Source organism: Zingiber officinale, chromosome 7A (genome assembly GCF_018446385.1).
Source record: "Zingiber officinale cultivar Zhangliang chromosome 7A, Zo_v1.1, whole genome shotgun sequence".
In the NCBI taxonomy this organism is placed as follows: Eukaryota; Viridiplantae; Streptophyta; class Magnoliopsida; order Zingiberales; family Zingiberaceae; genus Zingiber; species Zingiber officinale.
In genome coordinates, this window is record NC_055998.1 from 133,229,573 (window position 1) to 133,257,540 (window position 27,968).

The following is a 27,968-nucleotide window of genomic DNA, read 5'->3' on the forward strand; positions in this document are numbered from 1 at the left end:
CGCGATCGCATGGGATTGAAGCTGCAGAACATGAACTCCAAAACCCTGTCCTCCGCCTCATCTTCCGTCGTTTATCCAAACCCTAGCAAGTCCCGTCGATACTCCGTCGACGCCTCCTCCGGCTCCAAGGCTCTGCGATACTAACGCAAACAGAGTCCCTCCTCACATAAAACTCTAACAACAGCTCCTCCTCCTGGTGGTTATCCTCTTTACAGACCTCGCCCTTGTGCTCACCATCAATCTCGAATTAGAGCACATCAAGGTAGAATCAGATATTGCTTCCGAATTTCTTTGCTCCTCCCCCCCTTGCTCATGTCGGCGGCGCCGTTTCTTTCTCATCCTGTCATGTAGATGTTCGGCATGGCCAACCTGTCGTAGTCACGGAGGTACGCATCTAGGTCCGCCATGTTTTTGTGTACTGAAAATTGCAGACTCCTAATGTTAATGTGGACTGCAGGGTATGTTGTGGAGCGTGCTACAGGGTCGTCCCCGTGGCATTGACGACATCTGATTTGGAATTCAAATCTCTGTGGCATAGCTTCTCTGATTATAGAGTAATAATTTCTTATCCGTCTTCTGGAGCTTTTCTTTTTTTTTTTGGAATTTATGATTTGTAGAGTTGATTCTTCAGTTCATTCTTTCTTTATTTGCAAAAGCTTATGAAGTTTCAGTCAAACGAAGTTGAATTTGGCATTTATTGATGGGGCACGTTGGTATTATTATAGCAATTGCTGAGCTTTGTGATAAGGACCTGTTTAGTTGGGCAGATAGAAAGACCTAAGATGAATGGATCACTTGAATTTTTTAATCTTCCTGCAATTTACTTGGGAGGACGGGGTTCGGGAAGGAAGGAAAAGTTGATGGCTGAAACAACCACCTCAAACCCCTATTTTTGATCCAACTATATTGAGCGGCGAGTTATTTTGTCTTTGTTCCTTCAATTTTTCACATACTCTTTTACCTGCTGTGAGTAACACTTGCTTGCATTTTGATAATAAAATGGAAATAAATGTCCAATAAGGCTTTATATAAATTGTTAAGATATTCCAAACATGATTTGAATAATCTTCATCATCATCATTATCATCAATCAAGCTGTGTTTTTCCTCCAATTTTTGTGGTCAGATCCATTAATTTTATTCTTCCATTGAGCTTTATGCAAGGTTGCATGACTAGTAAGATTCTAGTTAATTAAATCGTTTTTAGATTCACTATATTTTCTTGGGTCACCTTCTATCTAAACACATTCCACTCTAATATGCTTAACTATTTTAGTATAGTATTTTTTGGTCATCTTTGACCAATACACCATCTCAATCTATTTTCTGCAATCTATCTTCTATTGGTTTTGGAGCTACACTCAATTTCTTATCAATATTTGGATTTTATTTTGGTTCTTTTCTGGTAATTCCACACATTCATCTTAGTATTTTCATTCTACTACATAGATCATCTATCTAATCTTCAATTTTTTTTTTCAAAATGTAAAAGAAGCAATTCTAATCATGCAGATGATTTCATCGAATAAAAATAGGAATGTCAAGGATGATAAAATGTTATGGCTGCTTGGCATGTGAACTGCATATCTATGCATTCAAAGGCTGCCAAAGTTGTAATAAGAAAGGATTCAACATCCATTTCATGTGCTAAATAATAGTTTAGAAAGACAGTCATGAGAGCTACCGGTAAGGGATTTGGAATGACAATTTCCATAAGTCTGGTGTTTAATATCTCCTTAAGTGTCTGAAAGCTAAAAACACAATTGGCTGCAAGATAACACGGGATACAAAATACTGCATAGGTACAGAACATTTGCACACAACTTTGCATTAAATAACTAAAAGGTAAATAGAAGGTTACACCAATCTCTTTATTTTGATTGTACGCTGAATAGTTGATTTAGATGGGTAATCAAATAAAGTTTCTATGTATCAAGACATCAGATGATGCAGGATGTTACTGTAGCTCTAATCCAACACCAATCTTAACAATTTCCAGGAAATAAGATAAATATGGAGACTATAAAACAAATAAACTACTTTATTAGCTTCAAATATAATATCATTTGATGTTTGAATTTTTAACAACCAATTAAAACAATTAGTCATCATAATTTTTTTGTAACACCAGTAAGAACTATGTAAAATTGAGAAGCTACTGCAGTCTGAAGTTTGCTTTGACCATCAACTTTTAGTCAAGTAGTGGAATGACACGATAAGGCCTATTTTTTGGATGAATGAATGCGGCAGCCAAGTTCAATACATTGATAAAGCTAGCTCATAGTTCCTGACGTTGCTATGAAATTGGACTACAGTTTTTCAATTCCAATCAGCCAAAAGAAGCCTGTTAGGCAGCATATCTATGGTGATAGCAGTCTTAAAACACATGCCCATTGCAGCATTTGGACAACATATGAAAAAAGGCCTATTGCCTCAAACTTTAAAAATAACATCCCAACTCTCAGCAATCAGCATGCAAGTTTCATGCAATCTCATTTAATTATTTATTTGAGGTTGATGTAGAAGTTTAATGGTTGAGTATACTAATTGGAGCTGCAATTTGTCATTAACATTTGATAAATTCATTTGGCCACTTTTTAAAAAATTTATATTGCTATAAACTATACACTGAACAAATTATTGATTCCACCTCAATTCTGTGTAGATTAAGTTACAATGTATATCTCCACATAAATATGGGTACTCTCCCAGTTTGGTGAGTCAAACAAATGTGATATGACCTATTGAGTTAATGTTTTTACTCTCATTTGGTGAGAAAAACAGATATGATATGAGCTATTTAGTCATATGTTTTTTTTTGGTATAAAAGCAGTAATAGTTCTTACTTTGATTCTTCATCGTGTTTTAAACTTTGCCTATGCTCATTGGTTTTCTTAAACTGCCTTTTAGCTTTTATGATAAATGATAGGGAAGACCAAATTATGTCATAAACAAACAAATGACTGCAACTGTGACTGTGTTGTTACTGTTATATGAAAATGCTGTAATTAACCAAGTTACATATGACACACTTGTACTTGATAGTGATGGAACTACTAAATGACTTTCATATTTCTTTTGGTCGACCAAAATTATGAGTTCCCATTTCCATAAAGTTCTATGAGCCAATGCACATGCATGCCAAATTTACAAAAGAAAGATTTACATAAGTACAACTAGAGATTTACAATAGTAGTAGATTCACACCATACGTTTATGTAATTATGAGATAATCAAATGCTATTTTTTAATATGTAGACGTCTATTTTTTAATATGTTGACTAGTATAAATGCAAGATTGTATTTATGGTCAAGGTTTGGAAAATCACAATAGGTGATATGCGGTTAACCTATTGCATAATGTATATGGATCTTTGAGAACGCACAGTCAATGCTAAAAAATCTAAAAAAATAAAAAAGGGTGCGGTTAACCTACTGCATAATGTATATGGATCTTTGAGAACACACCGTCAATGCTAAAAATCTAAAAAAACAAAAAAGGACAACCCAGTGCACGAAACTCCCGCCATGCGGAATCTTGGGGAAGGATCCATTGTACGCAGCCTTACCTTGCTTTTTGCAAGAGGTTGTTTTCAGGATTTGAACCATTGCACCAGGCTCTCCTTCAAAAATCATGTTGATAAAAATCTAAAAAGATATTATGTTAATAAAAATGACTAACATACAACAATGCATTTTTTAAAATCATGTTGATCATATGTATGTTCAATTAAAGCTACCAAGTATGGTCCCCAGTCCCCACGGACGGGCGTAGTTGGTTCATGCAACAGTATTGCTGCCGATAGACTTGAGGTCGATTCCAAACGAGTGTAGAATGCTCCGCTGGTTGCCTTAACCCTTCCTTGTATGCGCTGATGTTGCTGGGTGAAACCCTTGTGATTTACCTCCCTTCCATGGAGAGCCACCCTGATTGGGCCGTTGAGGTGATGGTTTCACCTTTTACTGTCAATTAAAGCTACCAAATAATGATGTACTTAGATTTAGAGGAAGGAAAGAGTGGCTTACAAACATTTTGGCAGCACATTCATTTAATTTACTTTTTTCCATAGACATTCTCATTGTTGTAAATGAACTACATTTGAAATATGTTGTTCATATGTTCACATAAGAAGAGATAGATTGATAACATGTGAAGGAATTCTTCCTTTGTGAACAAAATTTATAGCGAAAAAATATTAAACTTTGTATATATGGAGGGTGCTTATATAATTTCTTATTGTTTAATTATTTTTTTCTTTACTTTTGTTCTTGTCTTATTTCTCTATATGAAACAAAAATTCTATTTATCATTGATTAACCTCTTAATTCATTCATATTTTTGGCAATGTTCTTTTCTATCCAACTTTTGTTAGCTCATATTATATGTAAAGTAGGAGTACGAGTAAATGTCTGAATTGTTGTTGATGAATAATGTATTATCATATTAATTTAAATATGGTTGATTAATCTGACAATTATACATAGTTATGATTAAATGTTTGATTAATGAATTCTAAATAAAGTCCAATGAATGTAGATGGTTTTTTATTCTCCATTAAGGTTTTTTTTATCCCCTTGATCCTCCCTCAAACCACTTTCATCATTATCCAATGTTTTGATTATGTTTTTTCTACTTAATACATTAAATTTCATCTTTTAAAATGATGTTATTTGAGAGTGAAATAGATAAATATGTTATGTCCTATAATAAATGCAACTAGAATGATGTCACACCTCATTCTAGATTTTTTTTTTAATTTAATACATTTATTTAATAATTTTGGATAATCATAATTTAGGTTTTAATTTGATACATAGTGCAATAATTTTAAAATGATTCTAGTATAATAATATAAAATTAATATGTATAACAATTTAAAAATGATTATATTTAATAAATATTTATATACTAATTTAATCAAATATTAAATATTTATATATTAATTTATTATATATAAAAACTCTGCCCATGACTACCGGTCATGGTCGGTCCCAAACCCTGATAAAAGAGAAGGGTTGTGTTAGATTGTCAGCCAACGTTAAAACTATGACAAATATTCAATAATTTATTATAACAATTTTAAAATGATTATATTGTATTTAATAAAACATTTATATGCCAATTTAGTCAAATATTCATATACTAATTTAAATTAATTATATTTACTTAATACTTATCACTTGATGTATTCCTCATTTCTAAATTTATAAGTAAAAGGTGCATATACGACCCCTTAAACCATCAATGATAGACACACAAAGGATTAGACATTGATTATAGATGGCTTTATTGTTGGATCGAAAACGCTAGGGGGGGGGGGGTTGAATAGCACTCGTGACTTTTCACGTTTTTCGTAAAACTATCGAGAGAGAATATGCAGTGGAACTGAGAAAGAAAGTAAGAATGATAGAAACTAAGCTGACACTTTTGGTTTACTTAGTTTGGAGCCTGTGACGACTCTTACTCCAAGGCCCGCGATCAACGATCACTTTCGATGAGTAATTCACTAATAATTTGATAGTTTCAAATACAAAGACAAGTACAATGAAATAATAGTTTAAATGCTATAAATGAAAATTATACCGACAACTAAAGAGTTGAAGTTACGAGCTTTCGGTTGTCAGAACAATATTACGGTTTTGTAGAATTGTCTTTGGAGCAACGCGCAAGAGATCATGATTTGAAGTTCTGTTCAAATAACTGCTCGAACAACTCTTTTATAAAGTGTTGAGGGCGCCTCCAACAGTGTCCGAGGCGCCTCCAGCTTCAGATGTTATCCTCAAAGCCTCGGTAGCGATAAATCGTGCAAATTGTGGTTTTTGTTCTCTCCAGGATGCCTTCTAGGCGTTTCAGGGCACCTTCCATGTGCTCCAGGACGCCTCCAATGCTCCAAGGCGCTTGCCATATGCTCCAGGGCGTCTCCCCACAGCGAAAACCTTATCCCCAAGGTTTATTTGCGCGAGGGCGCCACCGCCCTATCCAGGGCGTCTTCCATTAGATCTGAGGTGCCTTCGAGTAGCTCTGAGGCGTCTTGAGCACTGTTTACCCGAGGCTAACTTGTGTGTTTCAGCTCCTTCAAAATATGTTAGTCCAAATACACAAAGATACCCTGTAAAATAGAGTTAACATAATAAATAATATAGAAATAAAATATTTGACAGTCTCCGGACTGTCCGGTTTTGACTTTCGGATTTCCCATGAAACCTTAGATCGAGCCAACGCCTACTGTTCTCTCAACAGGCAACACGTCCTCACCTACTCTTCTCAGAAGAGTTTACCTTTTTGACAAGCCGGTCCTCCTTTGGATTTTTGCTCAGCAGAGACTTCAAGATTTTCACCTAGTGTCCTCGATCTTAGGATTTTTCGCCTGGTGTTCGTGATCTCCAAGACTTTCACCTAGTGTCCTCGACCCTAGGATTTTTGCCCGACATCCTTGACCTGCCAAGGCTTCGCCCCGTCATCTGAACCAGGACTTCGTTGCCTAGCCGCAACTAGGACTTTCCACCTGCCTAGTGTCCACTAGGACTTCTTTGCCTAAGATCACTTAGAACTTTCTTGTACACTCAGTTAAACTTGTTAGAACAATAATAAGACTTAATTTAGAACTCTTTGTCAATATCAAAACTCAGGTTCGATCAGCTAGTGCTTCTTGCACCAACATTTATCACGAGTGACAAGCACATTTCCAATGCATCAATCATTGGGCAATGACACTGATCATTGCATGAAAATCACGTTGCAAAAGTTGTGAGAGGTTAGGGCAATGTCTCGTGTAGTATGACCACACAAACATTTTTACTTTCTTTTAGCATGTATCTTAAGTGACAATCGAAGTGGTGCTTATGATACTAATGTGTTGTAATGCTTGGTGAAAATGACGATCTTGAAATATCACGACCTCGATGGCGTCCGTTCATTGGACAACGCCTAGGTCAACCGTGCTTAAGAATGAGGGCTTTCCTTGTTGCAGCCTAGGTGAGTGAATATGTTTTCGTTGAAGTAGAAATTATATTGGATAAAAATGAAAATCACAAAAAATCTAAAAGACCTGTTTAATAATATTGACAATTAATATGTTGCATAGGAAAGAAAAATACATAATGATATTTTAAGGTTAAAATTGTGATACTATAAAATTTAAAGGTTCAATTTGTAATACAACATATTAATAATTGCATGATGAAAGGATTAAATTGTTAATTTAAAATTTTGAAGGTCAAATTGTAATGCTACAAAATTTTAAGAGTTTTTTGTAATGATATTAATTAATTAAGTTATACTAAACACCTGCACAATTGTTAAAAGAAAGAGACTAAATTCATGAAATGAAAACAAAACTTTTAAAATTTAAATAATGGTTCAAAATAAATAAACAATAAGTTATATTGGAAAAAATGAAAAATTTGGTAATGTGAAGGGATTGAGGGTTGACACGAGGTGTACCATGCGAGGCTTAAAATTTTGACCCGTGTTGAGGTTTTGGTTTCAGACCGGAATGATACGGTTTCAGTATCGTATTGTACCATCCCGATATGGTTTATATATATATATATATATATATATATGATCCTGTCCGAATCACCGAACCAAAGGACGCTGGGCACGTGGCGCGCTCTTAGTCGAGGACGTAGGTCTCCGTCTGGTCGCACGAATCTCCGGCGAACCTGCACGGAAGTCGGGCCGGGAAGGGTTCCCGGCGTCGACCCTCCGACGCTCAAGTCAGGCAAGCAAATATTGCAAAAGGTGGCTCCAGAGATGATTTTTCGCGTACCTGCGGCGAAGTAAAAATATATATGAGAAGGTAAATTCATGGTTTAAAAACTCCTCTTTGTGTTTTGTACTCGACGGTTAACGGTTTGCATGTCCCTGACACTCATGTCCTTTGTCACGGTCATAAATGTCTCATTTGTCGGTGTTCCTTCCTTTACCACCGGTGGGGCGTCCGTCCGTGGCCAAGGCGAAAACGTCGTCGACGGCCTTAATTCCTGCGTCGGGGGCGGCCGTCCTCCGCTCGGTCGTTATGTCTTTGTTCGTTGGCGTGGAACCACGGTCCCTACGGTGCCTTTACTACGGATGTCCCTTTCTTCAAATCCGGTCGGCTCGTCCTTCTCTGACGGGCCTTTGACCTCCCGTGGTGTTGACCCCTCGTTATGGGTGGTTCTTACCGGATCACTTGCCTCCCCTCGAGTCTAGTCGAAGGAGGCGTCAAGCCAGATGCCGTCGGTGACGATGATCCTTGCGTTATCTGCTCGGCGGGCGTAAGGATGCTCGTCCGTTCGTGATATCTTGTCGTGCCTTGTGCTTCTCTCGGAATCCATGTCGATGCTCCCCCCTGTTTATCCGTGCTGCTTTGCGCGGTAAGGGGCTTCGTTAAATCGGACGATATCTCGGCGGCGTGGCGATCGTCGCTTGTCGGTAGCGTGGCGGTGGCGTCGCTTCGATGGGACGGAGCGCCGTTTGAAATGAACGGCGGATGATGACCTCGTTATCAGCGACTGGATCGGACGGTGGAGGTTGCTTGAGGCGGCAATATAAAGCTTGGCTCGCTTGCTCACTTCGCGCCGCCTCGCCGTTCTCCTCGGCACTTCTGCTCGTTTTCTCTTGGCGACCTCGCCCCTCGACTCTTGAGCAAACCTCCCTTATCGATCATCTTCTTTGTTTGTAAGGCCTTTTTCTTGTTCAGCGCTTTCTTCTTTTTTGTTACCGTTTCCTTGATCGGCTTTTCTCCGTTCTTTGCTCACCTTCCCTCGGAATCTATATTCGTCCCTTGACCATGACTAGCACCGCGATCGGCCGTGGCGCTCCGGTCTATGGTACCACGACCGTGGAAGCCGTTTTGATGAGAAGGCATTGCGTCTCGTCAGGACTTATGACTAGCCGAAACCAAATAGTGTTAGCCACGGCCGATCGACCTCGTGAACCGCCGTCCGCAGGTGCTTTTCTTGAGACGATTTCGGCTGCGTTTTCCACCTACAAATTTTCTTGAAATGTCTGCGCTATTTCCGTTCCGCTTGGCGGTGGTTCAACTCTATTAAATTTCTTTTGGGGGGTGATAGTTTTGTTCAAGCTGAACAACATCCTTGGACCCAAAATATTTCACTACTTTACTATCCAAGCAAGTAGGGTGGGGTACCTTTGTTTTCCGATCTAGGATGGCCGTGCTTTTGATGTATATCGAGCTCAATGAACATTGGAAGCATTTTTTCTATATCGTTTTCCGGCGGCGACTTTCCGCGCAAGTGGCGGGCTATGCCGCCTATACGGGAGCTCGGCAAGTTTAGAAGCGGCGGACTATCTCCATGCGACGAAGAGCGGCTGGTCGGTCGGCTTATCGTATATTGACGAGATGCTCCTTCAAGAGTAATCGTATATTGACATCTTTATCCGGCGATCGCCTCTGACATGAGTAAGTTTCCTTATCTTCCCATTTATTTTGTTCTTGATTTATTTTTTATTGCGGCTGAAGTCGTGTGTGGCGTGCGAGCTAGAAACTCAGTGAGGCCGCTCAGTTGAGGAGGTGAGAGCAAGGAGGCGGGGCCGCTTGCCATCATCCGATCGCGGCGGAGAGGTGAGGGCACCATTGTCCCGAAGCCTCGGATGTCCCTTGCCAATGAGGCCAGCGGGCGACGGAACCTCCCTGGGCGGTGGGGCCGTTCGGCGATGATGTGCCTACTTTTCCGGAGCGCCGGCGACGAGAATCTCTGCCTCTAAACTTAATGAGCCACGGCCGGCGGGCGGAGGGCGCAGTGTCGGGGCGGTTCCCTCGAGTACCCCACCTCGGGGTTCTCAGGGGCCAACTACAGTGCGCGTCCGGCCCTTCCGAACTGCGCGCATCGGTATGGGTGGACTTCCCTCCTCTTACTGGGTGGGCGTCCGATAACGCTCCAGCTTGGCGGCGGCGGCGGCGAAGGCGGCGTTCTGCGCTCCCGAGGAGTGGCGATTGGCGGAAGAGATGGTCCGAGCTCAGGGAGACGGCTTGGATAGGTCGTCGCGTAGCCAAGATGACTCCCGGCGGCTCGGCGATAGCAACCAGACGAGCCAGGGTATGCTCTCCTTTTCTTTGTTTGCGTATTGAATTATGTTTCTGTGGACATTTGTTGGTAGACGGGTGGAAGCGGATCGCTATTAGCGATCGATTGGCTGGAGGCGAGTTGAAAAAACAAAAACGCGCGGGAGTAGCAGGCGATCGAGCCGCTCTGCAGAAAGGCGAAAAAAATTTGGATAGCGACGGAAAGGGCTACGATTTGTGAGCAAAGTCGTTCGGCTTGAGCGATGATCAAGCACGGAGAGAAGGAGATTAAAGCGGCGACCACTCGGAAGCGAGGCCGTTAATGATATGGACCGTATGAAGGTGATCGGGGGTTGGAACAACGCGTGAACTTGGGCGCCTGCGGCCGCAGAAGGAGAGGAGGAGCTCGGCGGATCTCAGATTGCGGAGATTTGGCGAGCTCGAGCCGGCCGTGATCCGCCCGCTCGAGGAATACGAGAGAGTCGGCCTGTCTGAAGTGAGGAGCGTTCCTTTTCGGAGGCCGGAGAAAGTTTGAAAGATATCCCTCGCGTTCGAGGAGGCGATGGCGTGGTGGGATATCTAAAGACGAAAGGTCACACTGCCCGCCGAGCTGGCCGTGATGGACACCATCCCTGACGCTCTTTTGATTTTGATGTGTGAGGCGTTTTATAAACTTTTGTGTATTCAGATCGACTTCTCGAGCTTGCTGCAATAATAAATAGATGTCACCTTTATTGTGACAGAACTTACTAAGTATTCTTTATAACCATTCCGCTCGGCACCTCGCTATGCCAGACAAGCGAATTATCTTTAATGTCTCATTCTGATCAGCCGCTCAGCGCGAACTTGTTGCCTCTTTAATTCCGATTAACCGTCCTTTGCTTCGCACCTCGAAGGGTTTTATTTGGATGAAAACGCTCAGGCCGGCTCGTCTCTTGATATTTATATCGGTGCTCGTGGTAGCAGTTATTATTATAGCGGTCGGTAGCGGCTCTCGATTTTAACAGGACTCGTCGGCTTTCCTTCGGAGCGTTTATAGGCGGCTCTCGTCTCGATATTTAGCGTCGGTGCCGGCCGAGCGCGGTTATTATAGCGGTCGGTAGCGGCTCGATTTTTTAACAGCCGGGCTCGTCGGCTTTCGCCGGCGTTTATAAACGCAGGCTCGTCTCGATATTGCGTCGTGCTGCTCGGCGGTTATGGTCGGCGGCTCTCGATTTTAAACGCGGGACTCGTCGGCTTCACTTCGGGCGTTTATAGGCGGCGGCTTGTCTCTCGATATTTAGCGTCGGTGCTCGGCGTAGCGGTTATTATAGCGGTCGGTAGCGACTCTCGAAGCAGTCGTCGGCTTTCCACTTCGGGCGTTTATAGCGGCTCCTCTTGATATTGCGTCGGTGTTGGCGGTAGCGGTTATTATTAGCGGTCGGCGCGGCTCGATTACGGCAGCGGACTCGTCGGCTTTCGCTCGGGCGTTTATAAGCCTTGGCTCGTCTCTCGATATTTAACGTCGGTGCTTGGCGCGGTTATTTTATAGCCCGGTCGGCGCGGCTCGATTTTTAACAGCGGGGCTAGCTCGTCGGCTTTCGCTCGGGCGTTTATAGCAAGCTCGTCTCGATATTTAACGTTGGTGCGGCAGCGCGCGTTATTTATAGCACTTTGTCGGTAGCGGCTCTCGTTTAACAGCGAACTTATCGGCTTCCGCTCGGGCGTTTATAGCCGGCTCGTCTCGATATTTAACGTCGGTGCTCGGCGCGTAGCGGTTATTATAGCCGGTCGGTAGCTCTCGATTACGCAGCGGGACTCGTCGGCTTTCTTTCGGCGTTTATAGGGCGCTCGTCTCGATATTTAACGTCGGTGCTCGGCAGCGGTTATTATAAGCCGGTCGGCGCGGCTCTCGATTTTAGCGACGGACGGGGCTCGTCGGCTTTCCGCTCGGGCGTTTATGAAGCGGCTCGTCTCTCGATATTTTGCGTCGGTGCTCGGCAGTGCGGTTATTATAAGCGGTCGGTAGCGGCTCGATTTACGGGGACTCGTCGGCTTTCACTTCAGGCGTTTATAGGCAGCCGCGTCTCTCGATATTTAACGTCGAGTGCTCGGCCAGGTTATTTATAGCCCGGTCGGTGGCTCTCGATTTTTAACGCGGGGCTCGTCGGCTTTTAAAACTAACTCGCTTACCGTAGGCGACCTTGTGGCGCCCGTATCCGCTTCGAACAATATTTGCCGGCGAGCACGCGATCGTTCAACTATGAGTTTAAATATATACCCCTCGGTGGATCGGCTGGGGGCCTTCCTCTCTACGGCGCTTGGCGGAATAATTTATATGCCCACAGCCGAGCGAGGTGTCATGTGATAATCCTTTGAGAATGCTCGATGTGTTTCCGTCTCTTTGCTTCTGCGCCATATGATGGCGACTAGCGTATACACGAGAATAAATTACATTCGTTACCTTCGTCCGGCCCGATAAAGTTTGGAGGTGATTGCACTCCGGTCGCTCGGTGGTCCGTCTTTAAATCCTCCGGATAATAGGCTCCGAGGCGGACTTCTCGATAACCTTGAAGGACACCCGAGGGCTTTAAAGCTTACCAGCGTCATGGTTGGTTTGACTTTCTTCAGCAGAGATCGCCGACACGAAGCGATCAGGGATTACTCGTGGTTGTAGTTACCTTATTAGTTGCGGTATGCCATCGGTAGAGCAGGACGCCTTTGCCCTCTCTTCTTCTGCGAATCGACTCCATTTTCCTCAGTTCGGGCATGTAGTAGCTCTGGATCAAGGCGGACTCAGCCAACTTAATGGAATATTGCCTCGCGCCCATACGAATGGAGCAGTGACTCCATCCCTTCTTTTGGCGCCGTATACGGGCGTGTAATGACCCGTACCTCGGCGTACTTGTCGGAGAGCTTACGACCGTCTGCACGGTCAGGCGTGTCTTGATGGGACAGGATACCGTCGCGGACTAGGGGTATAAGCGTATGTCTGACAATTGGTCGGTGTTCCTTCCTTTACCACCGCCCGTGGGACGCGTCCGTCCGGCCAGGCCGAAACGTCGTCCGGACGGCCTTAATTCCCTGCGTCGGCCGGGCGGCCCGTCCCTCCGCTCGGTCATTATGTACTGTTTCATTGAGCGTCGGAACCCTGGTCCCTACCAGGGTGCCTTTTACTACCAGATGTCCCTTTCTTCTAAATCCGGTCGGCTCGTCCTTCTCCGGCGGGCCACTGGGCCCTTTGACCTCCCCGTGGTGTTGACCCCTCGTTATGGGGTTCCGGATTCTTACCACCGGATCAATATATATATATATATATAATAAAGCTTGGTTGTTGTTATACTAGTGTTATGTAACTTGGCAGCATAGGTTTGTCAAAACTTTTAAAATAAAGATTAGATATTTATATCAACAAAAATGTGCTTCATATGGTTAGGAATCAAAAATTTAAAAATAAAAATGCTAAGTATGTTAATTTTCATGATTTCAAATCTTAAATTGGTTCTAAGATAAAAACAATTATTATCTATAATAATTATATAAATTATTTATTAATTAATTAATTTATATAATATATAATTATAGTTTATAAATATTCTAAATAATATATTATATATATAGCTTATATTGAATTTAAAATCAAATTTATTTAAAAAATTTATATATTTTTAAAATTTTTAACAATTATTTTTTAAGAATTATTTATAAAATTTTAAAATTATTATAAAATTTCAAAATTATTACAAAATTTCAAAATTGTTTTAAATATTTTTATAAAAAAAATTTAGAGTTTGTTTTTAAAATTATTTTAAATTATCTATTTTTTTACTTTAATTTTTTTATAATTTAAATAGGAATTATAAAAATATAAAATTACATATTATAATTATATTTATTAATTAATAGTTTAATTAATTAATTATTAATTTATATAATATATAATTATAATTTATATAATAATTAGGGAAAAATACCTTTAACCTCCCTCTATTTTCTATTAAGTAGCATTTTGCCCCTCTGTATTTTTAAAATAACATTTAACCCTCTTTGATCAAAGTTAAATGTGAAAAAATTTGCAAAAGATAATTATGTCTTTTTGATTTTTTTTGATAATTTTAAGAGGAAAAAAATCATATTGAATTTATTGATGATTTACGTTCACTTTTGTTTCTTTTGTTGATATCTGAACTAATTCTAGACAATTCAAGACCCTAATTGATATTTACAACATGTGCATGACTACTGATTTATTAATTAAAATCAATAAATTATATGTAACCTCCAACAATATATAAAGATTAATACTTAATTATACAAATAAAATAAAATTAAGTAGTTTAAAATGTATATTTTCGTCGCCTCTACTGTGCAGCTTTTGAATACAATGTATAATAATTATTTTCTTCACTTCCCTCTAAATTTAAAATTTCCACGATTATATAAGGTTCCGCGAAAATATGTGAAGGTATAATTTTCTTTTCTTACGCGAAGATAAATTTTCTTTGACTTCTTTGAACTCTTTTGCTTTCTTATACATGCACGCGAGCCTCACATCTAAGTTCAACATTGACTTGATAGTCAAAGAGAGTAGCACCGACAATGTCAACCCTCAGCTAACAAACTTTGCTTTGCAAGACACCGAGAGCGAACCCACCGACAAACTGACATCAACCATAGATCCGAGCGAGTGACGAAAGACACCATCACTGAATGCTTCTATATATATATATTTTGTCCTTTTATGTATATTTTTCTTCATGTGTACACCATCGATCTAACTAATCAATAATTAAAGTGTCGGCCCCGAAGATATATGTAATTATTTTCCACGTCAATTCAATATGTTTTTTTTTCCTCTTAATATTATCAAAAAATATCAAAAATATAAGGTTACAATTGTCTTTTACAAATTTTTTCACATTTGACTTTGGTCAAAGGCGGGGTTAAGTGTTATTTTTTAAATACAGGGGGCAAAATGCTACATGATAGAAAATAGAGGGGATTAAAGGTATTTTTCCCTAATAATTAATTAGAAATTATATATATATATATATCTAACGATATATATATATATATAAATAACGCTCGGACGTTTATAGACGCTGGCTCGTCTCTCGATATTTAACGTCGGTGCTCGACGGCACGGTTATTTATAGCCGGTCGGCGCGGCTCTCGATTTTTAACGACGGGGCTCGTCGGCTTTCCGCTCGGACGTTTATAGACGCCGGCTCCTCTCTCGATATTTAACGTCGGTGCTCGACGGCGCGGTTATTTATAGCCGGTCGGCGCGGCTCGATTTTATGACAGCGGGACTCGTCGGCTTTCCTTCGGGCGTTTATAGGCAGCGGCTCGTCTCTCGATATTTAACGTCGGTGCTCGGTAGCGCGGTTATTATATACGGTCGGCGCGACTCCGATTTTGCGGGCTCGTCGGCTTTCGCTTCGGACGTTTATAGACGGCTCCTCTCTCGATATTTAACGTCGGTGCTCGGCGTGCGATTATTATAGCGGGTCGGTAGCGGCTCTCGATTTTAACGGCGGGGCTCGTCGGCTTTCCTTCGGACGTTTATAGAGCCGGCTCGTCTCGATATTTAACGTCGGTGTTCGGCGCATATAATGATAGTCGGTAGCGGCTCTCGATTTTTAACGGCAGGGCTCGTCGGCTTTCCTTCGGACGTTTATAGACGCAGCTCGTCTCTCGATATTTAACGTCGGTGCTCGGCGGCGCGGTTATTATAGCGGTCGGTAGCGGCTCTCGATTTTAACGGCAGGACTCGTCGGCTTCGCTTCGGACGTTTATGGGCGGCTCGTCTCGATATTTAACGTCGGTGCTCGTGGGCGGCGGTTATTATAACCGCGGTCGGCGGCTCGATTTTAACGACGGGGCTCGTCGGCTTTCGCTTGGACGTTTATAGGCGACTCGTCTTTCGATATTTAACGTCGGTGCTCGGCAGCGATTATTATAGCGGTCGGTAGCGGCTCTCGTTTTTACGCCGAGGACTCGTCGGCTTCGCTTCGGACGTTTATAGGCGCGGCTCGTCTCTCGATATTTAACGTCGGTGCTCGACGGGCGGTTATTATTATAGCGGTCGGTAGCTGACTCGATTTTAACCAGCGGGGCTCGTCGGCTTTTAAACTAACTCCTTACGGGCGGCGACCTTGGCGCGTATCCAGCTCGAACAATATTTATGCCGGTGAGACCACGGGTCGTTCGCTTATGAGTTTAAATATACCCCTCGGCCGATCGGCTCGGGGCCTTCGCTCTCTGGCGCTTGGCGGATAATTTATATGCCCTGCCGAGCCGAAGGGGTCATCTGTGATAATCCTTCGGCGGAGAATGCTCGATGTGTTTCCATCTCTTTGCTTCTGCATCACGTACATGGCGGCTAGCGTATACACGGAATAAATTACATTCGTGCCTTTCATCCGGCCGATAAGTGGAGGTGATTGCACTCCACGGTCGCTCCGAGTGCCGTCCGTCTTCATCCTCCGGATAATAGGCTCGACGGACTTCCAATAACCAAAGGGACCTGCGAGGGCGAAGCTTCCAGCGTCATGTTGGTTTGACTTTCTTCAAGCGAGATCGCCGACACGAAGCGATCTGAGGGATTACTCGTCGGTTGTAGTTACGCTTCATCCGTTGCGGTATGCCATCATAGAGCAGACGCCTTTGCCCTCTCCTCTTACCAAATCCGACTCCATTCCTCCGTTCGTTGTCATCGCCGTAGCTCGGATCGGGCGGACTCAGCGACTTCAACTGGAATGGCCTCGCCGCCGTATACCAAATGGAGCGGTGTGACTCCTGTCCCTTCTTTTGGCGTCGTTGGATGGCCCACAAGGCCTCGGCGCCATCCGTGACTTCCTCCCAAATGGTCGGCCGGCCGCGAATCTGAAGAATTTCCGGTTGGCCACTTGACAGCCCGTTGCTACGAGGATAGGCGGGCGTGAAATGTTGCTCAATCCGTAGCTTTTGCGATCCTCTAACATCTTCCACAGGCTGCTTGTTGCCGGACACTAGTCGGCGAGGATGCGAACCGACAAATGATGTGTTGCGGATGAATTTTTAACCATTTGTTCGGTGATCTTTGGCTCGGCCTCCACCCACTTGGAGAAATAGTCGACCGCCACTAGTAAAATTTCCTCTGTCCGGTCATCGGAAATGGACCGACAATATCCATTCCCCGTTGGTCGAGAGGAGATGGCGGACGCCTTCATTTCTTCTGGCGGTCGGTGGGAGAAGTTGTGATATACGGCATGAAGGCAGTGAATCTTGTCCGGTGGCGTCTGTTTGTAAAGTTGGCCAAAGTATCGGCGAGAGGATCTTCTTAGACGGCCGCCGGATGCCCCGCATGATCCTTGATGTACTTCACGGAGGATGTAAGCTGAGTCCTCCGAGCTTCGCATTTCAGCAGGCGGCGAGCTTTCTTGTAAAGGCGATCTCGATGAGTGTAAACCGACCGGCTCTCCTTCGAAGCCGGGCTGCGTATTCATCGGATGGTGTGGCGCCCGACGGAGGAATTCTATGATGAGTGTCCGCCAATGGGAAATGTGAGACCTTTCATCCGGTCGGCGTCGCCTTTTTTCGATGGGTTCTTTGTGTCGGCGTTATTACTTCGAGTTTGGTGACTCATCGGCTGCTGATTTTCCGCTCTGGGTATCTTACGGACAATAACTTCTCTAAACTCAGCTTTGAGCTTCTCGAAGGCTTCAGCGTAGAGTTTAAGCCGAGCTATTGATTTGAAGGTGCGGAGGAGGCTGAGCCAGCGAATCAGTGAATAGTTACCGAGGCTCCATGCACGGCAGAAGCTATGAGGGCCTCATACTCTGCCTCGTTGTTGGTAGCTTTGTAATCCAGTAGGACGGATAAGTGCATCTTTTCTTCTTGAGGAGAGAGTGATATTCCACTGCCTTGCCGAGTAGATGATCCATCCAATATATTCTCCACATAGCTTCGACTCTGCCTTTGCATCTCACACGAAATCGGCCAAGGATTGAGCTTTGATCGCCGATCGGGGCTGATATTGAAATCAACTCCGTCGTCCGTTTGATGAGCCGCCGGATGCCTCTGGATTTAGTAGCACTCGTCCGAGCAGGCTATTGGTTTTGACAACGATCGTATGCGCCAGGAAGTATGGGCGAAGCGGCCGGCGGACCAGGCGAATGCTAGTTTCTCGAGCCCGTGTAGCGAGATTCATCTTTTAGAATGTGGTGAGGAAATACACAGGCTCTTCTCCGCTCGACCTTACTAATGCTGAGCCGACCGCATGCTCGGTTGAAGACAAATACATATAAAGCGGCTCACCCGCCGTTGGTTTGGCGAACACCGGAAGAGAGTTCAGATATGCCTTCAAGTCTTCGAACGCCCGATCGCATTCTTCATCCCAGTGAAACTTTGTGGCTTTGCGCAAGATTTTGAAGAAAGGAAGGCTCCCGTCGGTGGTTTTAGAGATGAATCTAGACAGAGCAGTTATCCGACCGGTCAATCGCTGAACTTCCCTTGTATTTTTGGGAGGCGGCATATCTTGTAGAGCTTTCACCTTGCTGGGATTGGCTTCGATGCCCCGCTCGATCACTATGTATCCCAAGAAGCGTCCTCCTTTCGCTCCGAACAGCCACTTCTGAGGATTCAGCTTGACTTCATACTTACGCAGCGTTCGGAAGGTTTCTTCCATGTCCTTGAAGAGGTCGACTGCTCGGACAGACTTAATTAGAATGTCGTCCACATAAACTTCTAGGTTCCGCCCGATCTGCTCTCTGAATACCTTATTCATCAAGCGCTGATATGTGGCTCCAGTATTCTTCAATCCGAACGGCATCACATTATAGCAATAAGTGCCGTCGGCCGTCACGAAGCTGACTTTTTCTTGATCTTCACGGGCGAGCGACACTTGGTGATAGCCCTGGTAGGCGTCTAGCATACAGATTAATTCACAACCGGCCGTGGAGTCCACCAGCTGATCTATCCGAGGCAGAGGATAAAAATCCTTCGGGCAAGCTTTGTTAAGATCCCGGAAATCTATGCACACCCTCCATTTGTTGCCCGGCTTGGAGACTAATACTACATTTGCAAGCCAGCTCGGGAACTGCACCTCACGTATATGACCGGCTTCCAGAAGTTTCTCCACCTCCGTCCGGATGATGGCGTTCTGCTCGGCGCTGAAATTTCTTTTTCTTTGTTTTACCGGCCGAGCATCCGGTCGGACATGCAACTCATGCTGCGCTATGTTTGGCGAAATTCCGGGCAACGCATGTGTCGACCAGACGAAGACATCATGATTTCTCCTGAGGCACTGGATCAGCTCCTCTTTCTGCTTCTCCTCCAGATCGGACGCAATAAAGGTTGTGGCCTCCGATCGGGTTGGATGAATCTGCACTTCTTCTTTTTCCTCATAAATTAAAGTGGGTGGCCTTTCGGTGATGGCGTTTACCTCGATCCGGGGCGTTTTCCGAGCAGAATTGGCCTCTGCTCGGACCATCTCGATGTAACATCGCCGAGCTGCTAGCTGGTCTCCTCGTACTTCTCCCACATGGTCCTCCACGGGGAATTTGATCTTCTGATGAAAAGTTGAGACGACCGCCCGGAATTCGCTGAGTGCCGGTCGTCCCAAAATGACGTTGTAGGGCGAGGCACCACGAAGTTTGTTGTTCTCATCCTCCTGAGCGGCTCTTCTCCCAGCGAGGTAGCTAACCGGATCTGGCCGACCGGCTGAACTTCGTTACCCGTGAACCCGTAGAGCGGAGTCGTCATAGGTAGCAGCTCGGATCGATCAATTTGCAGTTGATCGAACGCCCTCTTGAATATGATGTTGACTGAGCTCCCTGTGTCAACAAATACGCGGTGAATAGTGTAGTTGGCTATTACCGCATTGATGAGCAGAGCGTCGTCGTGAGGCACTTCAACTCCTTCCAAGTCCCCGGGCCCGAAACTGATTTCAGGTCCGCTTGCTCGCTCTCTGCTGCAACCGACGGCATGGATTTGGAGCTGCCGCACGCTCGCCTTTCTAGCTCGATTGGAGTCTCCTCCGGTCGGCCCGCCAGCGATGACATTGATCTCGCCTCGGGAAGTGTTGCTTTTATTTTCCTCTTCCCGAGCGGATGGTCGGGACCGTTCTCTGGACGCTCGGCGATTCTCTCGCCTGGGAGAGCGATGCCGATCGGGAGTCTGTTGCCGTGGCCTATCAACTCGCGTCCGATCGGCTTCCTGAATTCTCTGTCGCCGATCGACTGAGGGAGATCGCCGTTCAGCACTCCGTGGCACAGGATGAGCCACGAAGGGAAGACTTCGACAATCCCTTGTGTTGTGCGTATCCGTCCGGTGGAAGGAGCAGAACATTGGGGTCCACCTCTTCTTCGGCTTGGGCCGGGCGGCGGCTACCTCCTGCACATGGGACCGGACATGGGAAGATCGGATTGCTTCAGCCCTTGGTCCTCTAGGCGGCTGATGAGCGGCGTGCTGTTTCCGCTCGGCTGGAGGAGGTCGCTCGGCGGGAGTTTCTTTCTTCCTGGCCGCCTGTGCTTCTTCCACGTTAATGTACTCGTTAGCCCGATGTAGCATGTGATCGTAATCCCGGGGTGGCTTTCGGATGAGCGATCGGAAGAAATCTCCATCCACTAGGCCTTGTGTGAAGGCATTCATCATGGTTTCCGAAGTGGCCGTTGGAATGTCCATCGCCACTTGGTTGAATCGCTGGATGTAAGCTCGAAGCGATTCCCGGACCTCTTGCTTGATGGCGAACAGACTTACGCTTGTTTTTTCATAACACCGACTGCTGGCGAAGTGGTGGAGGAAGGCCGTTCGGAAGTCCTTGAAGCTTGTGATGGATCCGTCCGGCAGCCTCCGGAACCACCGTTGAGCCGATCCCGAGAGAGTGGTGAGAAAAACTCGGCACTTTACTCCATCTGTGTATTGATGGAGGGTTGCCGTGTTATCAAACTTACCCAGGTGATCATCCGGGTCGGTTGTCCCATTATACTCGCCGATCGTCGGGGGCGTGTAGTGCTTGGGCAGAGGGTCTCGTAGAATGACCTCTGAAAATTGGCGATTGATCCGCTCGGGCGACGCGTCCGCTCGGGGGGCTTTCCCCTTCCTGTCGTCTTGTCGAGGCATTTCCTCCGAAGAAGACCCCTTATCTCTGTGAGTTGGTAAGGCTTCAGGGGTGCGGAACAGAGCCCGATGAAATGCGATGGTGGCAAGTGGTGCTTCCGTTCGGCCACCAGATGCTGATGTTACTTGCTGCTCCGGCCGCTCGGATGCGGCTTTCTGTTTTTGCTCCACGAGTTTAGCGGCCCTTGTCTCGATCAGAGCGTCGAGTTCCTCTTTCGAAAGCGTCACCACGTGTTGTCTTCCAGCCTCGTCCATTGTTCCCGATCGGATGCAGGAGCGTTCCCACAGACGGCGCCAAATTGATCCTGTCCGAATCACCGAACCAAAGGACGCTGGGCACGTGGCGCGCTCCTAGTCGAGGACGTAGGCCTCCGTCTGGTCGCACGAATCTTCGGCGAACCTGCACAGAAGTCTCGACCCTCCGACGCTCAAGTCAGGCAAGCAAATATTGCAAAAGGTGGCTCCAGAGATGATTTTTCGCGTACCTGCGACGAAGTAAGAGGCTCTATATATATAGAGCGAGGAGAGAACTAATGCATGTTCACCGAGGTGCAGACGTGTCAGCAACCCATACCTCGGCATGTACTTGTCAGAGAGCTTACCTGACACCATACTGCTACAGTCCGAGCATGTCTTCGATGGGACAACAGGACACCCCGTCGCCAGACTAGGGGTATGGCGTAGCCATACGACTTGACGGCTGTCAGAGGGTGTTCCCTTCCTTTACCCACCGCCCGGCCGGGACGTCCGTTCGGCCGACCGGGCGAAGAACGTCTTCCGGATGACCTTAATTCCCTGCGTCGTCCGGGCGGCCCGTCCCTCCGCTCGGTCATTATGTACTGTTTCATTGAGCGTCGGAACCCTGGTCCCTACCAGGGTGCCTTTTACTACCAGATGTCCCTTTCTTCTAAATCCGGTCGGCTCGTCCTTCTCCGGCGGGCCACTGGGCCCTTTGACCTCCCCGTGGTGTTGACCCCTCGTTATGGGGTTCCGGATTCTTACCACCGGATCAATATATATATATATATATATATATATATATATATATATATATATATATATATAATAAAGCTTGGTTGTTGTTATACTAGTGTTATGTAACTTGGCAGCATAGGTTTGTCAAAACTTTTAAAATAAAGATTAGATATTTATATCAACAAAAATGTGCTTCATATGGTTAGGAACCAAAAATTTAAAAATAAAAATGCTAAGTATGTTAATTTTCATGATTTCAAATCTTAAATTGGTTCTAAGATAAAAACAATTATTATCTATAATAATTATATAAATTATTAATTAATTAATTAATTTATATAATATATAATTATAGTTTATAAATATTCTAAATAATATATTATATATATAGCTTATATTGAATTTAAAATCAAATTTATTTAAAAAATTTATATATTTTTAAAATTTTTAACAATTATTTTTTAAGAATTATTTATAAAATTTTAAAATTATTATAAAATTTCAAAATTATTACAAAATTTCAAAATTGTTTTAAATATTTTTATAAAAAAAATTTAGAGTTTGTTTTTAAAATTATTTTAAATTATCTATTTTTTTACTTTAATTTTTTTATAATTTAAATAGGAATTATAAAAATATAAAATTACATATTATAATTATATTTATTAATTAATAGTTTAATTAATTAATTATTAATTTATATAATATATAATTATAATTTATATAATAATTAGGGAAAAATACCTTTAACCTCCCTCTATTTTCTATTAAGTAGCATTTTGCCCCTCTGTATTTTTAAAATAACATTTAACCCTCTTTGATCAAAGTTAAATGTGAAAAAATTTGCAAAAGATAATTATGTCTTTTTGATTTTTTTTTGATAATTTTAAGAGGAAAAAAATCATATTGAATTTATTGATGATTTACGTTCACTTTTGTTTCTTTTGTTGATATCTGAACTAATTCTAGACAATTCAAGACCCTAATTGATATTTACAACATGTGCATGACTACTGATTTATTAATTAAAATCAATAAATTATATGTAACCTCCAACAATATATAAAGATTAATACTTAATTATACGAATAAAATAAAATTAAGTAGTTTAAAATGTATATTTTCGTCGCCTCTACTGTGCAGCTTTTGAATACAATGTATAATAATTATTTTCTTCACTTCCCTCTAAATTTAAAATTTCCACGATTATATAAGGTTCCGCGAAAATATGTGAAGGTATAATTTTCTTTTCTTACGCGAAGATAAATTTTCTTTGACTTCTTTGAACTCTTTTGCTTTCTTATACATGCACGCGAGCCTCACATCTAAGTTCAACATTGACTTGATAGTCAAAGAGAGTAGTACCGACAATGTCCACCTTCAGCTAACAAACTTTGCTTTGCAAGACACCGAGAGCGAACCACCGACAAACTGACATCAACCATAGATCCGAGCGAGTGACGAAAGGCACCATCACTGAATGCTTCTATATATATATTTTTTGTCCTTTTATGTATATTTTTCTTCATGTGTACACCATCGATCTAACTAATCAATAATTAAAGTGTCGGCCCCGAAGATATATGTAATTATTTTCCACGTCAATTCAATATGTTTTTTTTTTCCTCTTAATATTATCAAAAAATATCAAAAATATAAGGTTACAATTGTCTTTTACAAATTTTTTCACATTTGACTTTGGTCAAAGGCGGGGTTAAGTGTTATTTTTTAAATACAGGGGGCAAAATGCTACATGATAGAAAATAGAGGGGATTAAAGGTATTTTTCCCTAATAATTAATTAGAAATTATATATATATATATATCTATCTATATATATATATATATATATATATATATATATAATGGTTTTATTTAAAAGCTTTAATAAACCCCTAACTTTTTTTCAACCTCGCGATTCCGCCTCCCATCGTGATTTTTTTTTTTTCACGTCGCCACCGCCACCTCGCAGCCGCCTTGCTGCCGCCACCTCATCGCCTCGTTGCTGCCTCACCGAGCTAAGCTTTCGCCAATGCTTCCAGGTAAGTTCTTATCCCCAAATTGATTCCTTCTTTCTTCTTCCTTTTGCTGTGCGCACGTGACGCACACGAAATTTTTGTGCGCGCTGTGCCGGTGCCAGTGATGGTCCCACGTCGGAATGGTAAAAACCTCCCGTTTCGAGCAGCACGACTCGAGGCGAGAGAAGAAGGATAATCAATGACTCTAGGGCAGTACAAAGCGAGATGGTCTCAAAAGTGAGGGGTGAAGGATAACACATTGGAGCAAGTTTAGAGGACTTGGTGCTTCTGAGAGATGGGCCAGATATAAGGTGAATTTGAGAGGAACAAAGAACATCGACAAGGTTGAAGACTTAGAGACATGAAAGTTATGTGTGAGATTGTGTGAAGTGTAGCTTGGACTTTTGCTTTTCAGCAACATCATTAGAGATGACTTGTGCAGCTAGGTAGGAATAAACTACCCAATGGCTTAGTTGAAGCCTTCAATCTAGGGGCAACAAGTCTTGGACCATAGTTAGCGGCTGAATTAGATCATGTGACATTGTGTAAGCTTACAATGAGATCAGTCGAGTAAAGGAGGGATCATCGAGCTGATTTAAGCTGATTCAAGCCAATTCAATCGATTAGATGAAAGCTTCTAGTTGGTTTGCAGATAGCTGTTGTCTGCCCTATGACTATATTTGCGTAATCGATACATTTGGTCAATCGATACATTTGCTGGATCGATCAATTGGAGGCTGGGTTATTAAATTGGAGGCAAGCAATATAGAGTTATTGTTGCAACGTCTATAAAATCTTGTGGAGAGCATTGAGGAATAAGAGGTTGCTCGAATACATTCTCTTACTCCTATTATTTTGCTAACAAGATTCAAAGATTTTCAAGGGTTTGGACAAAGATGAAAACTCCAACTCACTCTTGCTATCTTTTTTACTTTGCTTATATTTCATAATTATATTGAGAGGAAAGTTTGTATTGTAAACACCCCAGTGGGATTGTATTAGGGTTTTTTCTATTACCTTTCATTAAGGGGTGGTTAGTGGACCTTTGCAAAGTTGGCATACTAGATGTGTCATAGGTCGTGGTGCGGGGCCTCCAGATTATGTTAAATTGTATGTTAGCATTATTCTTATTTGAATTATTGTTATTTTCATTGTGTTTATATATAACATGAACAATCAAACACACATTAGCACCTTGTGCAAATTAACCATTGCATTTTCTTTATAATTTGCAAATTTTAGTATAGGCATTAGCTATTTACTCCTTCCCCCTTTAATTGGAGTTGAGCCTAATTTGAATTGACCATTGATCCTCACAATATTCACCAAGCTATTCAACCCTGTTGACGTCGAGTTACACAATCAACTTCATTGAAAAGAGCTCATGGAAGGAAGTGAAAAGAAAACCTATTCATTATTAATGTCGCCGATGTCTCGGTGATCAATGCTGGGGTACACAAGTTTCTTATGCGTGTCAAAATAAAGAGAATCTATTCAGGGGTCATCATCATTGTCCTCAAGTCCGAGATCACATAGTATTGCACGAGATATTGTTCTAACCTATCACGACATCCGAAATATGATCTTTACACAATGGCTAATATCCTTTGTTGTCAAGTGCTGAGAGGTTGCCTAGGTTGTCATCAAGTTTTCTCCTCTCATTTCACCTGTCACTTGCAATAAAACCATCCACAGACAGTGTTTAATCGTCTGTGCATAATCGTTTGTGCATTTGCCGTTGATGACTCTAGGGACGTCCTATATATGCATCTTTCTTTCAAATTCAGCAACATGGAATATATCAAGTATAATGAAATTATTATAATTAATTTTAACTTAGTATTTATGATATTGAATTTAATCAATTTTAAATTGTTATAATAAATTAATTTTACATTGTTACACTATAATCAGTTTTAAATTTTATATTATGTATTGAATTAAAGCCTGTAATATAATTAACTTGAAAAAAATTTGATTATCTAAAATTATTAAATACAAAATTCTCACTCGAGGCACATGAGTTTCATTTTAGTATTTTTTGTATTGTGTGATCCTTTAATCCTTTTTTTTTCATCAAGTGTTCCCTTTATCCCTTGCTCCCTTTAATTACATTTTTTTGGCATCTTCACTTAAAAGAATACTTGCAACGTGGTGCATAAAATTCAAAGGAATTGTTTAATAATAAGCATGGATGCTTTCAAAATATTATTGAATGAGCATTTTGGCGGATAAAGAAAAGATTTCCAATTAAGCATGTAATGACTCGGTGTTAAATTATCGACATGCATCCCTTAAAACTGCAATTGAATGTGTGTTTGGCGTGTTAAAGAAAAGATTTTCAATTATAGCTAGTTGACCAAAGCCATGTAATGTCCCCTTTGTACCATAAGATTTCAATTATAGCTAGCAGACCATAGCTGTCTAATACTACCTCTATAATACTGATGAATTTACATGGTGCATGTTACCAAACTGATAATGATTAATTAATCTGTTTTCTCATGGAAAGTGATAATATAGCTAGAGTGATCATGAGTGATCAAACTATGAATGAATTCAGCTGTTCTCTCGTGTAATTTATATGTGTATTTTTTTTATATGATGTTTTTTTGTTTGATCATACTAGATGTGAATTGTCCGTTTTCAAATTCAGATTGTTTGTGGCTATTATGTGCTTGATAAGTTACAAAGTTAACAGCTTCATTTGCTTTGTTTATTTTCTTTAGCATGATGTATGATCATTGCTTCTGACATGTTACTAATATTGTCCTTAGTTTTCAAGCATGACTACTCCATCCAAAAAACCTTCTGGAGGGCAATCATCAAAGAAGGATACATTGAAATGGTTGGAAGAGATGGATGATGTGTTTGTTGATGCAATGATAGAACAGCAAAATAATGGTAATAGGGTGGATGGCATGTTTACAACAGCGGCCTACACACAGATGACCAGTATTTGTCAAGAAAAGTTAGGCATTTCTCTGACAAAAGATCATTTAAAAAATCGAATAAAAACTTTGAAAAACAATTTTGTTGCTGCATATGAGATTTTTAAGAATGCTAGTGGGGTTCAATGGTCTGAATCGAAGAAGATGTTTGATGCAACAAATGAAATATGGGATGAACTTATCAAGGTTTGTTGTTTCTTAAATTTATCTTCCTTATGAGTATATATCACGTGATGCTTACGGTACTTGTATGTAGGTCAAACCACAGGCAAAAAAATGGCGGACCAAACCCATTCACAACTATGACAAGTTGTGTGTGCTATTTGCCCCAGACCGCGCCACAGGTGATGATGCATTTGCTGGTGCATTCTTCAACAATGCACCAGAAGATGAGACTCCACAAGACCCCTTTCTGCAAAATAATGTTATTTTTGACGAGACACGTGATGAAGCAAGCTCATTTCAAGATGATGCAATTTCCAGCAAGTCCAAAAGGAAAAGATCAGCTGTCAGTGAGACTATTGATAAAAGGCTCCAGGATTCTGAATCAGGACTGCTTCGGATAGCCTCAGCCCTCGAAAATGGTCAGTTGACAATTAGGAAAGCTGACCGCCCAAGAGTCGATGAGGAGTTTACAAGAAAGGAGATCTTTGCAGAGCTAGAAAGATTAGAAGTTGATCCTTCAAAGATTGTAGATGCATACTTGCTCCTCTCAGCAGATCAAGAGAAGACAAAGACATTTTTTGGAGCTCCTGAAGCATATAGATTGAATGTGATATATAGGATGATGTCTCAGAATTAACTGATCCAACTTAAACTTTTGAATGATGTGGCTTTATGTGCATATTTAGCCTGCTTGGTTACTGGTTTAGAAGCTTAATTGAATGACAGTGTAGCAAAATATGCCATGGTACCCTAGTTCTCACTTTTATGT

At 42.2% G+C, this 27,968-nt stretch overlaps 1 protein-coding gene across 2 annotated transcripts; it reads left to right on the forward strand.

Annotated features, from left to right (window-relative positions):
• Positions 1–27,932, forward strand: LOC122002664 (uncharacterized protein At2g29880-like). Of its 2 annotated transcripts, XM_042557929.1 has the most exons (5): positions 1–262; positions 352–386; positions 458–554; positions 26,861–27,220; positions 27,291–27,932. In XM_042557929.1, the coding sequence occupies exons 4-5, from the start codon at positions 26,870–26,872 to the stop codon at positions 27,834–27,836; spliced, it is 897 nt and encodes a 298-aa protein (XP_042413863.1). In that variant the 5' UTR covers positions 1–262; positions 352–386; positions 458–554; positions 26,861–26,869; the 3' UTR covers positions 27,837–27,932. The 2 variants fall into 2 exon arrangements, with proteins under 2 accessions (XP_042413863.1, XP_042413864.1); XM_042557930.1 differs by having other exon boundaries at positions 1–386; positions 27,303–27,932.
• Positions 27,933–27,968: the final 36 nt, after the last annotated feature.